The following is a 12,254-nucleotide window of genomic DNA, read 5'->3' as shown; positions in this document are numbered from 1 at the left end:
TGTGCTCCCTAGATGCCTCTTGGCGTCGTACTATGGCTGCTTTGATCTCCTTATCCGACCAGCTTTTTTCACGTGTGCTCTCGTTTTCACTTTGGTCCTTTTTTTTTTTTTTTTTTGATGTCTCGAATTCCGCTCATAAAATGCTTACTCGATCCTCATACGTCCATTCTCTTTCTGGTTGCATAGATACTATGTCTTCTATCTCTTTAAATACATTCTAGCTGTAGCTGAGTTTCCTTAGGCTCGGTCTACCTTTCCGTCCCTGAGCTTGTTGTTCGAGTTCTGATGTGCCAGATCTAATCATTCTCCTGTGGTAACTTCCTATATTTTATACTTTCCTCATCTATTTTCATACCTCCTAATCTATCGTACAATTTGTGTAACATTAAGCAGTCGTCAATTTTTGAGTGGGAGTTGTTTCGTTTCCACGTTATCTTCCCATCGCGTTTTACATGGGCATTAACTAGCACTAGATCCAGGGAATGGCAGAATTCTTCAAACATCTTTCCTGTGGCATCCCTGAAGCGAACCTGTCGAAATTTTCTAAAGTGGGCGTTCATATCTCCTGGGGCTCTAAACTCGTCAAACACAAAGTTGGGGCCGGAGTTCACGGAGCGCATTTATTGGACTATTCCGACGATGACTTCGCGCTTTTTTCGCCGGCGTCCAATCGGCGCGCTCCGCGAACTTTCGGCTACAACTTTGTATCTGACGAGTTTAGGGCCCCAGTGGTCAATATTTCCTGATTAAGATCTATTTCTCTGACGTCCCTCGGGCCTGAGCTACATCAACGTCCCTTCCAGTTGCAAACCATCCAAATGCAGCCTGGTATGTATGGCGGTTCCTCGTCATTTCTAACGTGTGTTTCTGCTAACCTATACACTGTAAACTCTTCTGCCTCTAATGGTTCTTCAATCTCTTCCCACTTTAGCGTGCTTCTACCTCCCTGCATGTGTATAGAGCATACGTTAAGGTGTTCTGTTTTTTTTTCTTTTCTACTTTTACGAGGCTCCTGCCCTCACTGCCCTCCTATCCTGACTATTCTACGTCTCAGCCCTCATCTGAGCAACGACTTTGCAATATTCCCTCACCTACCCATCCCCCCTTCCCCCCCCCCCCCCCCCTTCCCCCCAAACGAAAAAAAGAGCCAGTGCCTTGCTTATATGGCACTGTCTTTTTTGGGAGCACGCAAAGTTTTTTTTGGGAGCCGGCATATAGCGATTAGCTACATGCAGGTGGCGAGAAAGAAAAGTAACTCGAGCACGCCAGAAGCAAGCCTTACGCACTCACAGACGTAGATTTGTCAATTCGCTTATATCTAATATTCCGTGTTTTCGAAGTCTATTTCTTGTGAAATTCTGAGCGTGTTTTCCGGAGTTTATCCTTCGCTAAAAAGTCGGGGTTTATCGGAGTTTATTTGTGTTGAATTTCTAACTCCGGGATTTTGAGTTAAAGCTTACAGTTTTTTTTTTTTTTTTTTTCAAAAACAGAATAATTAAAGGCCGGTTACAAACATACCTAAATTAATTAAAATGCAGCGGTACCGAATGATATTTATTCAGCTGTATTTAGAATTTGCACCCTTGCCACTGGCAATACTATCCCACGACAAATATTGCGGAGAAGTGTTGCCTCAATAGAATCGATACTTTGAAATAACTAAACTCTTGAACGTAATCGTAATGTAACACCTGCTGTGGTGCGGAGAAAGTAAGAACGTTTCAGGTCATAGGTGTTACATTATGATTAATTATCACCAGGTCGTCTGCACATACACTGTTATTTCTTGAACGTGTACGTCGCTGGGAAGGATAGATGCTTCAGCTGTACTCGCCTAGCTCTATTGGAATTTACGGGTTCATAGCTTGCACTGCTATAAAAAACACTACACCTTCTACCTCTAAGAAGCACAACTATTATGCTCCAAACTGGAAACCTCAAGTATAGCTTTTATCATGAACCAGGGGTACCGAGCGCTACGTGCTTATAATCTATCAGGTGGTCTTGACACTTCTTTTGTGATTTTCTTATTGAAACAAGTGCCAAAACCTTATAATAAGAGATAAGGCGCGCGTGAAAGGTGATAAGGAGCGCGCGTAGGTTTTCTGTCGACTATTTTATCTGTCCAATACTCTTCTGTCGAGAAAAAAACCCGACCACCGAGTCATATACAGCTTCGCTGTAAAAAAAGGGTAGGACCACGATGCGTTGAGTATGCGTCATTGGTTTAGTTGGCGATATCAAACGTACAAAAGCGACGAGGGCCGTGACGGTGCACTTTTGCCGCTGCTTGATTGGCCCCATCGGTTCGTGGCGTCGGCGGCGGTCGGTCTTAAAGTGAAATGGAGTGTATTTTCAGACATGCCACCACCTTACGCCATCGCATCGGTCGAGAACAGGCTTTTGATCGAAGATCCGAATCGTCACGGTCGTCGGGTTTTCTGTGTCAGTGTGCAGGCTTCGGAACTCCGGCATGGTCGGCCTCATCACGGTGACCGGTTGCGGGCGGGCAGCCTTCCTGGGCGAGAGGGCCAAGCAAATGCATCTGCCGCACCTGGCACTCGTGAGGCAGAACTGCGAGCACTTAGAGACCGGATTTCCCGGTGACTTCTTCAGCGACAGAGACTCGATGATTGCGTCCTACGTCGAAGCCAGAGATGTCGACGTGGTCATCAGCAAAACCGAAGATGAGGGATTCACCGACATTCTGGTACTCTACGACGAAAAATTTGGTAACGAACAACGTTTTGCAACCTGCAGGTCGCTCTGTTAGTAATGTGTCCGTTCAACCGTCTCAGTAACGTGAAACAGAAAGCGCGCAATCATCCCATTTTTCGTGTATACACTGAAGCACCGAGAATCTGTCACTCCACAACGTTTATGCATGGTACATGCGCACACGACGCATCGCGTTACAGTCTCGCATTTTGAGCGTGGCAATCGAGCTCCAGATTGGAATATGCGCCTTCGATTTGGATCCCCGGTAGTGACGTATTTTCATCTGCAGTTAAAGCGATGCAAGATAGATCTGTTTACTTTAGACTCCATAGAGAGCTTGTGTAGACCGTACGCTGCGGATTGCAGGCCTAGCGGGAGCGTGCTCAATCCGTGCTTCGAAATGACGGCACGAGCGTCCCCTAGCAAGGCGAAGCCCTAGCGTACGGTCTACTAAAAGTCCCTATTATCATCGAACCAGCTGAACTTCGAAGAAATCTAGTTTGAGCCTGCGTAAGCTTGCATCATGCAGAGAACGTTCTGGTTTTGTTTTTTCACGAGATATTCTATAATCCTTTGCGGAACAAGCTAATAACTTCACCCTTTTATATATCGGTCTCCGTCAACAACACAAGGTGGGTATAGCTCTGCCTGTACATTTACAACCCAAACCACGCTTTCATGGAACCACCGAACTCCAACCTCTGTGATATTTTTATTTAATTGCGTTGCCTTCTAAACCACCCTAACGAGGTCAGCATTTTGGCATTTCTTTCACACGTAATTACCTCAAATATTGTGTTCGTTCCTAGCCCTCGTGACCCTCTGCAACACCCTCGGGCTGAGAGCACTTGATAGAAATTAATTAATAAAAAATGTACACGAGCTTGATTATGCTGACAAAAACTGGGGGACACAAAGTGTGTTGAACTATCGTACGCATGAAGTGTGTGGTAGCGCTAGCCTCGCACACATTAGCCCCACTCCGTTCACATACAGACAGCCTGCGCAGTCCACACACTTTCTGCGTGTGATAGCTCAACTGATGCTGTGTCTCACGGTTGTTGTTGTTGTCGCTTCCTTTTCAGCATGATCCAGCTAGTGTAATATTTTGTAACCTTTAAAAAAATGTTTACGCTCCCCACACACCTGCTTTGCTTAGGCCCGCTTCAGACGGGGCAATTTCTCCCAGCAACTTCATTTAGGGTCTACGAAAAGCTAGGGAACAACTCGTAAGCAACAATGAAATTGCTGGTAAATTTGCCCTGTCTGAAGCGGGTATTAGTTTCCTGAAAACATTGAGTATTTCTTTCTTTACTGCTGGGATGCCTTATTTCTTTGTGGTGTTTTCAAGGTGATTTTAAAGGCTCGTTTACACACTTGCAACCAAGTGAGACCATCTGAGAGAAGACCGGTTTTTAAGCCTCTTGCGACGTCTTAGGACCGAGTGCGCAGCTGGTCCTACGGCGTCTCAATAGGCTTAAATACCGATCTTGTTTCAGTTGGTCCTACTAGGTTGCAAGTGTGCAAACGGGCCGTAAAGGTTTGTACTTGAGCGTATACCGTGCGTTTTAACGAAGACCGACATAAAATCCTCAAATTATTGTATTCGAGGAAAAAGGATAATTTTCTCGGAACCGCATTACTTGTGGTAGCGGACGCTTCGTATAAATTTAACCTATGTGTTAAGGCTCGTTCGCACACTTCAGTTTGCTTACAGCCAAATTCTTCTGATCTTTTACGATGACTGGCACGCTGGCGGTGAGCCTGGAACTGGATTTCAGTAGATCGAAGGTTTTGCAGTATATGTGCGAATTCAAATGTACTAGTTATGAGAAAGTGTCAATTATGACATTAGTGAGTTTTAGTGCGTGCGTTCTTTTTGTTTGTTTGACTTTTTTTTTTTTTTTTTTTTGCCCGTGGCGACGATGCACATGCGCAGCGGGGTGATGGCAACGCTAAACCAAACGCACAGCGCTTGCGTTTGCTCCTTTTCGCAATACTAAAACTTTCTATTTTCAAAAACTTTTCAAGCCAAAAAAGAAATAATAATGCGCAAAAAAAAATAAAGGAAATATACTAAAATGCCAAGTGTTCCCCAGCTATCCGACGGAGGGCGCCAGTCCGTTCTCCCGTCATAAGAGATCCCAGGAGCTTTTAAGGCACTCGGTCGTAAGCAATTGCAAGTGCATGAAGCAACCGGTTTAATGTTACAGACGAGCGTGACTGTTTTCTTTTTTCAGGAAACCCAGTGACACTCTGTGTTAAAAAGAAAAAAAGGAAGACGTCGCCTATTCATTTAAATTAATCAGTGCGTGTGGTGAATCCCCCAAACGCCCTCCGCAGCCCTGTACGGAATGGAGCTCCTGATGAGGCGGGTGCAGCGGTCCAACGTGACCTTCTCCTACCTGCGCCTGAGCCCCGACCGTAAGCTGGTCAAGAGGGGAATCGAGACCATCTTTCGCAGTCAAGCGGAGAGGAACTCCCTGTACTCCGGATTCGGGGTCCTCGTGTTCAGCAACTACACCCTCGCCGAGCAACTCGAAGCAGACGTAAGATATGCCACTATGCTTAGACGAACGGGAGTGTCCCGATAGCTTTAAATGCGAAAGCATTTATTGCCCCGGTGCATCCAGCCGTCTTTGGTTTCGACTGGACTGCAGAGTGGGTTTCGTAAGGCCGCGGCGCGGTTCTCTTCCTGCTCTTTCGCTCCGTTCGTTCGCTCGTTGCGTCGGGAAAGAGGCTTCTCGCACGCTTCCATTGACGTGCCACTGCTGATTTGAAGCGCACTCCTCTCATGGCGTGTCGACTGATCCAGATTTTCCGCCAGCGACGAGTCGATTTCGCCACCCGGCTCCGAAATCCACATTCCGTCTGCGCGGATCCGCCTGCGAATTCGCAAGTGTAAACAATGCGCCATTAGGCCCGATTCAGAAGGAACGATTTCTCCGAGAAACTTGAGGTCGCAACGCCAGCAACACAGGGTCCCCGCGTTCACACGCGGCAACTGAATTACTACGATTTGTCACCATCGTCATCATAAAATTTGAATTACCTCTCACTATTTAGGCACAGTTACGCGCTACAAGCGTATTTTTTTAATATATATAAATGGCGTTGAGAATGCTAACTCATCTTTTTGGAAACGATTTTTTACCAAGAACGGTTCATTTTAAACCAGAAGCCAGTTAAACGCCGTCTTTGATTCCTAATATTGCCACAACACGGGTTTCGCATGCAAAATATCGCGTCCTTGATTGGTTACTGCCGCTTCAAACGTCGCCGAGTTGTCCCAGTTGCTCGCCCGTTTCGAGCCGGACAAGATCCCAGCAATGCTTGTTGCAGCACGAGAATCTAGGAAAAGGTGGGGAACAAGTCGCCAGCAACACCGAAGTTGTTGAGAAAATTTCCCCTTCTGAGACGCGCTTCAGACGGGACAATTTCTTCCAGCAACTTCATTTAGTATCTAGGGAAAGCTTGGGAACAACTCGCCAGCGACACTGAAGTTCCTGGGAAACTTGCGCTGTCTGAAGCGGGCCTAAGGTAGGCCTTACGATGGCACCGGGGCGTAGGCACGCGGTTTTTTTTTCTCAGTATGCACAACGTACATACGCAACAACGTAAAACCGAGCCGCTGCGACCACGCCGTTTGCACGAGGCCGCCGAAACGCGGGAGGAAAGATTGGCTCTTTGAAAACAACAGTATCGAAGGAAGCTGTGGTGGCTGTCTCCAAAGCTGCCGTCGTCCGGGAGAACAGACGCTCTCCGAACGCAACAGTATGCGGACCGTTGCGAGGTTGCAATTCCCATCCTTCGCTGAGTCGGAACGCCTGCGTTAAATGCGAACGCATTTCATCGGGAATCAGTGTATATCTCAGAAATTTCGGCATAATTTTTTTTTTCATGAGTTGACTTCAGGAACATGGTAGGTTGCACTACGACGCTCGCGTTATGAATAAAGGAAAGTATACTCGGGCTTCTTTTCTTTTTCTTTTTTTAAGGCTGCCAATCTATAAAAATCGCCATTTATTAATCCGTTAGCATTACTACCCACATGACAGAAAAAAGCTGACGGGGTTCGCCTGTGGACAAAACAGTGGAAAGGGAAGCGCTGCGCGTAGAGAGGAGGAGAGTAGTGAAGGACAAAGGCGAGAGGGAGGCTACGTCACGGGGCGGAAGCCAATGCGCGCGCGGATGCCGGGGCGAGTCTGAACTTACAGGTGTGCGGTGCCCGTGTGTCTTGGCTTGTGCTACAAAATGGAGAGTGAACCAAGTACTAGCGATGGTCCAAGTAGGTGGCAAAAAAATTAAAGGAAGATCCATCAGTGGATCCTTAGGGAATGCGTTAGGATGATCCTTGGGAAACGCCAAACACGTCCCCCTTTAGGGAAGAATTACACTGGCCCCGTAACGGCGTCAAGAAGAGGCAGCAAGAAGCAGAAGAAACAAAAGAGAAAGCCAAAAAAGAAAAATAAAAGGGTCAGCGTTAGCGTTTCTCAGAGGGACGTGTGTGGCGTTTCCCAGGGGTCCTGCTGGCGCATTCCCTAAGGACCCACCAATGGATCTTCCTTGAATGTTTTTTTTTTTCCTCTACGCGAGCTTGTTTTGTTTTTGTTTTTGTTTTTTCTAGTCGGATCAAAATTTTAAGAAAAAGTAATCTTGCGTTATGTCGCGGTAAAACTGCTAGGATACATTATACAAAATACAGTCTGCATGCGCTGTCTGAAGCATCCTTCTCCTGTCAGATAGGCTGTAAAAAAGCGAGTTGCAGGCGTGTTCGAAGTGTACATGTGTATAAAGCAAAACATGCTTCCAACATGATTGAGACGTGCTCGCACATGATTCTGTCACCATGTCTGCCGCGAACACCGTGTTTTTTGTATGATGTGTGAGACAATGAGCTGCGTGACTACGCGGCTATAAGGCTAAGAACAGGGAATGCTTCCAATGGACATTTCTGGAAAGTATAGCGCGCGCCCTCAAGCGGTGCACGAGAGGCATTATGGGAACAGTGAGGGTCGCTGCTCCGTCGTCTGCTGCTACAACCGTACGAGAACCACGTTGCCTGCCTACGTTCGCGATAGGTCCCTGTGTACGGCAGACGGCAATCTGTGCAGCGTCCTGTGCTGCGCTGCGTTTTTCACATGAAGTGAAAACCCCGGGATACTGAACCAAAGAAATTAGTGCCCATAATAAGTGGCGCATGTTCTTTCCACCAGCCAGCAGCCGCCGGTGTGCGCGAGCACACGCAACAAAAATGACGTCACAGACCTCCATTCGCGGTTGAAATGCATGGGCTTCGGACTAAAGGAGAATAAAGATAGGCTTTTCATTTCTACAAGTGAAAGCTACGTGCTTGTTAGACCAATTCATTGCTTACTTTTTACACCAGGCACCACTGTGTAGAGGAAAAACTTGTCTTTATTCTCCTTTGGTCCGAAGCCCATACATTTCACTGTCATCTCAACCACGAATGGAGATCTGTGACGTCATTTTTGTTGCGTGTGCTCGCGCACACCGGCGGCTGCTAGCTCGTGGAAAGAACGTGCGTCACTTATTATGGACACTAAATTCCTTGGTTCAGTATCCCTTTAAACCCCACGTCTTTCTACTGCGATTTTTTGGATGGGCCGCCGTTCTTTTTTTTAAGGGGCCATCGCGCGTGGGTCACACGCCAAAAGAGCGAAGTATCACTCACACGTTCAACGTGGAATCAGTTGAGCTAGTTGGCACCTTTTATTTTCCTACGTTTATACAAAAAAGCTACGCAGCCCGTCCAAACAACGTTCAAGAACCGTTAGATTGCCTGGATGCATGAATGGATTAAGAATGGTGCTGCAGTTCGGGCGGTAGCGTGCACCACCTAGACTGCTGAAGCTCGACTAAGCTAGGCTAGGCGTGGCCTCCGAGATTTCTCACGCGCTCTACTCCGGCCTGTCCAAACCCTCGGCTGTTAAGCGGAAAAAGTGAATCGATCCAGTTCTTTAGATCTCCGCATGCGGCGCTTATGACTAAAGCAGAAACAGAACAGAATCGCCTCAAAGCACGCTGTGAAGTGCGAGCCCGCGGCATGATCTTGCATTTTCGTTGTTCTCATCATCAGGCTAGAGACAGGTAAATCGACCTTTGTTGATCTGTAATTTTTATTCGCTGCGTCGGTCTTTGCGCTGTTCCGCTGGGCGATACCTCAGAACTCAAGATTTTGTGCAAAATGTTATCTGCGGATGCTCCCAAGCAGCACAAATGTCCTGCGAACGTCCACAGGACATTCCTAGGTTGCTAGGACATCCTAAAGACGTCCACAGGACGAAGTGTGCTACTAGGGCTGTCTGGGCCGGCGGGACAGGCGTCAAGATATTTTTCTCGTCGTGCATGAGAACAGCTTTCTGAACTTCACTTACGTCCACGGGCATTTGTTACGTCTTTCGCGTTCTGAAAAGATGAACTTTCAATTTTCGATCAATGTCTTCCTTGTCATAGGTCTGCGTAATGCGAAGTGAGGTGGGAAGCACAATTTGCGTTGCTACTAAGTTGCGTAGACCAACGAGAAAGGTGATAATGATAATTCGCGGCTATTTTTCGTTTTGTTTTAGTGTTGTTTGATTTGGTTAAGGGCGCCGCGAAGCGCCTAGCAGCAACAGGCTCTACCGGCGCATGCAATGGACTGAGGAGAGCAGCCAGCGGCGGTAAAACTCTCGGATGCCATGGGCGAGGTTTTGCTAACGGACACCGACACTCTCATCGCCTTCACTTCCTTTTTGCCTCTACTTCACCTGCCCTGCCTGCACCCCCGCCGCCTTTCCCCCGCCGAACCCAAGCACACATTCGTGACTTGCCGTCGCAAAGCCGACACGAAGAGAACTCTTCGTGTCGGCATCGTTACGACTTGGCCGGCCGTTGCAAAAGGTTGTCGACCCCCGTTGAAGTCTTTTGAAAAGATTCTAGCTAATCTAAGTCATGTGCAAAAAAAATAAACAGATTAATTGCGCCAACAATCAAAGAATGGCCGAGCTGGAGAACCCCATAACTTCTTACAACGTTGACTGAAGAAACTTTGTTTCGCGTTCTCCAGGGATTATTCTCGTCATTCTTGTTTAGCTCCCTTGCACTTTTGCATTTAATTGCATTAAATCACAACTCTTTATTTTGCAGATATCTATTATACTCGATAATACAAAAAAGCGTAGTTGGGTTTAATTTTTTTGCATACATAGAATACAAATGTTTGCGTCTTGAATTTGTTCAATATTTTTCTCCTTATAATCGTGCGCGATTTTTTCTACGGCATTCTTTAGCTTCAGTTGTTGCTAAGCGTTTTGTGATACGTATATTTTATGTTGTGCCGTTCCAAACGGCATTCGCAATCCGTCCATTTTGTTTCTCTCCATTTCCCTTTCATTAATTATTCAAAAGCACGAAGTACTGCTTCAGGAGTGTTCAGAATGGCTAAGGCTGGTTCACAGATTTGCGTTTGACTCTGACCGAGTGCCTTGGGACTTCTTGTGATCACTTACGACGAGAGAACACACCACAGATCAGTGGAACACAGTAGCGCGCTGGCGCCATCTGTTCGGAAGCCCTGAAACTGAGTATAACTACTAGATCGAGAGTTTCGCAGTATTTGCGAAATCGAATCTACGCACCGTGTATCAGAAAAGGGTCGCCTATACCATTGTCATAAAGCTTTTCAAGCCTATGGCGAAAGAGTAATGCCTATCAAAACTAGGAATTATAAAGGCAAATTTGAAATGTTACGTGGCTACCCGATAAGCAGCGCCAGCGTGTTATCTCGTCTAGAGTAACTATTTGCGACTCCAGCAAAACGGACAACACCTAGCGGGAAAACACTGAACTGGCCGGAACAGGTCCTTTCGCGATTTCTGCTCGTCTCTCGTGGCTTCTGCGATTGCATGTTTTCGGTGGTTTGCGCGACAGAACGGTTGTCCGGGTGACTCTGCCATAACTATAGTATCAGCCTGTTCCTAGGTTGCCCTTCACGCAACCTGCGCAACCACGCGAACCAGTCATTCCGCGTTTATCAACGTTTATCAGCGCAGTGGAAGGACAGTAGGCAGTCCTTTCATCGCTTCCTCGAAGAAAGTCGAGCCCCAGGAAGTTCGCTTACGTCAACAAATCGTTGCAGGTTCGAAACGTGGAGGATAAAAAGCGGGGCGAGCAATTTTGAGTTCATTTCTTGCCTGCTAATGCCCCAGCGTTGTGCGTTCAGGTGAAACATGGCACGGGACGACCTGTTTTAGACCGCCATGTTCGCCCGATTGTGCTGTCCCTATAGGTCGCTGGACTCGCGAATAGGCTACGCATGCGGAGCAGAATGTCGCAACGGTCTCAAATGTTACCTATAAGTACTGCGGGAAGCGACCGCCGTTCTAGCAGGAGCCGGGACCGGCGCAAAGATATGAGGCAGCAATTCACCGCGCATGTGCTGTCGCGCGTCTCCCGAAACCCTAGGCGACACAGCGCTGTGTCGTCGTCGTTGTCGTGTTGTCTGCTTTTTCACGGCCGCTTTAAAACTTTACTCGCGTTATAAACATAACGCAGTAGACCGATCTCACTGAGCGCTCCACCGATGCGTGACGCCGCCATAATTGTGATCATAGCCTCCTATATACGGATAAAGCCTGGCAGATCGCCACGAGAACCGGCCGCCGAAATGGAAAAGGTGGAGCGGCAGACAACGGATGAGAGGAGAGCCACGTGACTGGCGCCCCGCTGCGGCGAGACGCCGAAACACTTCTCCCGAGACATGGCCCGAGAGAACAAGTGTGTTTCGTGTCCTCGCCGCTGCAGGAGCTGTGCACTGACGTCCAGATTTCCCTAGAAATGGCGGTGTGATGCTCTGTGCTACCAGATCCTCGAGCTCCAAATCTTCAACCGGGCACTCTGTGGCTCCGCCGTCGAACTGCCAGGCTCTGTGAGCAGAGGAGGCTAGGGTTCCTAAATGTCCTTCTTTTCAGGGTGATGCCACCCTTTGTAGTACCCGATGCCGACAGCACGCGCTCACGGGAAAAATACAAAGAAATCGACGAAAACAAAATGTCGCCATAGCACAGTCAGCGCCACAAACGCGTGCAGGGACACGCTCTTTCACGCGCTTCTAAACAAAAAATAAAAATAAACGTGTGGAACAAAATGGCGAAATGCCACCACCCTAAGCAAAGCGCACATGAAGGCACCCTAGAGGAGGCTATGTTGTGGTTCGTAGGAGGTAGGCGCCAGTGCACGAGACAGCTCGTGCCGGCTTGTGCTCTGCTCGCGCCGACCCTCGGGGGGTTGTCGCGCGTGCGGAACGACGCATGGCGTCCACGGTGCCGTAACCAAAACATATATCTAAGTGGCACACGCAATGTCTGAACGTCCACTGAAGCCTCTTGCTCGTCATAATTCATTGCAACATCTACATTTCGCGAACGCAGTGCGAAAAATACTTGCCGCCCCGAACCTGCCGCTCCGCAGGCCCACCTTCCCGCAGGCGTTTGGGCATATCTGGCGCATGTGACCTCTTCTCAGCCAGTAAGGAG

General features: G+C 47.9%; 1 protein-coding gene across 1 annotated transcript in view; it reads left to right on the top strand.

The window, feature by feature from the left end:
- The window catches only part of LOC8041502 (glutamate receptor ionotropic, delta-1-like), a 192,569-nt gene that overhangs the window by 143,969 nt on the left and 36,346 nt on the right, over positions 1 to 12,254 (top strand). Inside the window, exons 2-3 of the mRNA XM_040206800.2 lie at positions 2,451 to 2,732; positions 5,062 to 5,267. Of these exons, the coding sequence (XP_040062734.2) occupies positions 2,451 to 2,732; positions 5,062 to 5,267 (488 nt within the window). The remainder of the gene's footprint in view (positions 1 to 2,450; positions 2,733 to 5,061; positions 5,268 to 12,254) is intronic.

Source organism: Ixodes scapularis, unplaced genomic scaffold (assembly GCF_016920785.2).
Source record: "Ixodes scapularis isolate PalLabHiFi unplaced genomic scaffold, ASM1692078v2 PGA_scaffold2__306_contigs__length_199485367, whole genome shotgun sequence".
Classification (NCBI taxonomy): Eukaryota; Metazoa; Arthropoda; class Arachnida; order Ixodida; family Ixodidae; genus Ixodes; species Ixodes scapularis.
Note: the sequence above shows the minus strand (reverse complement) of the source record. Positions and strands in the feature narration are given on the sequence as shown.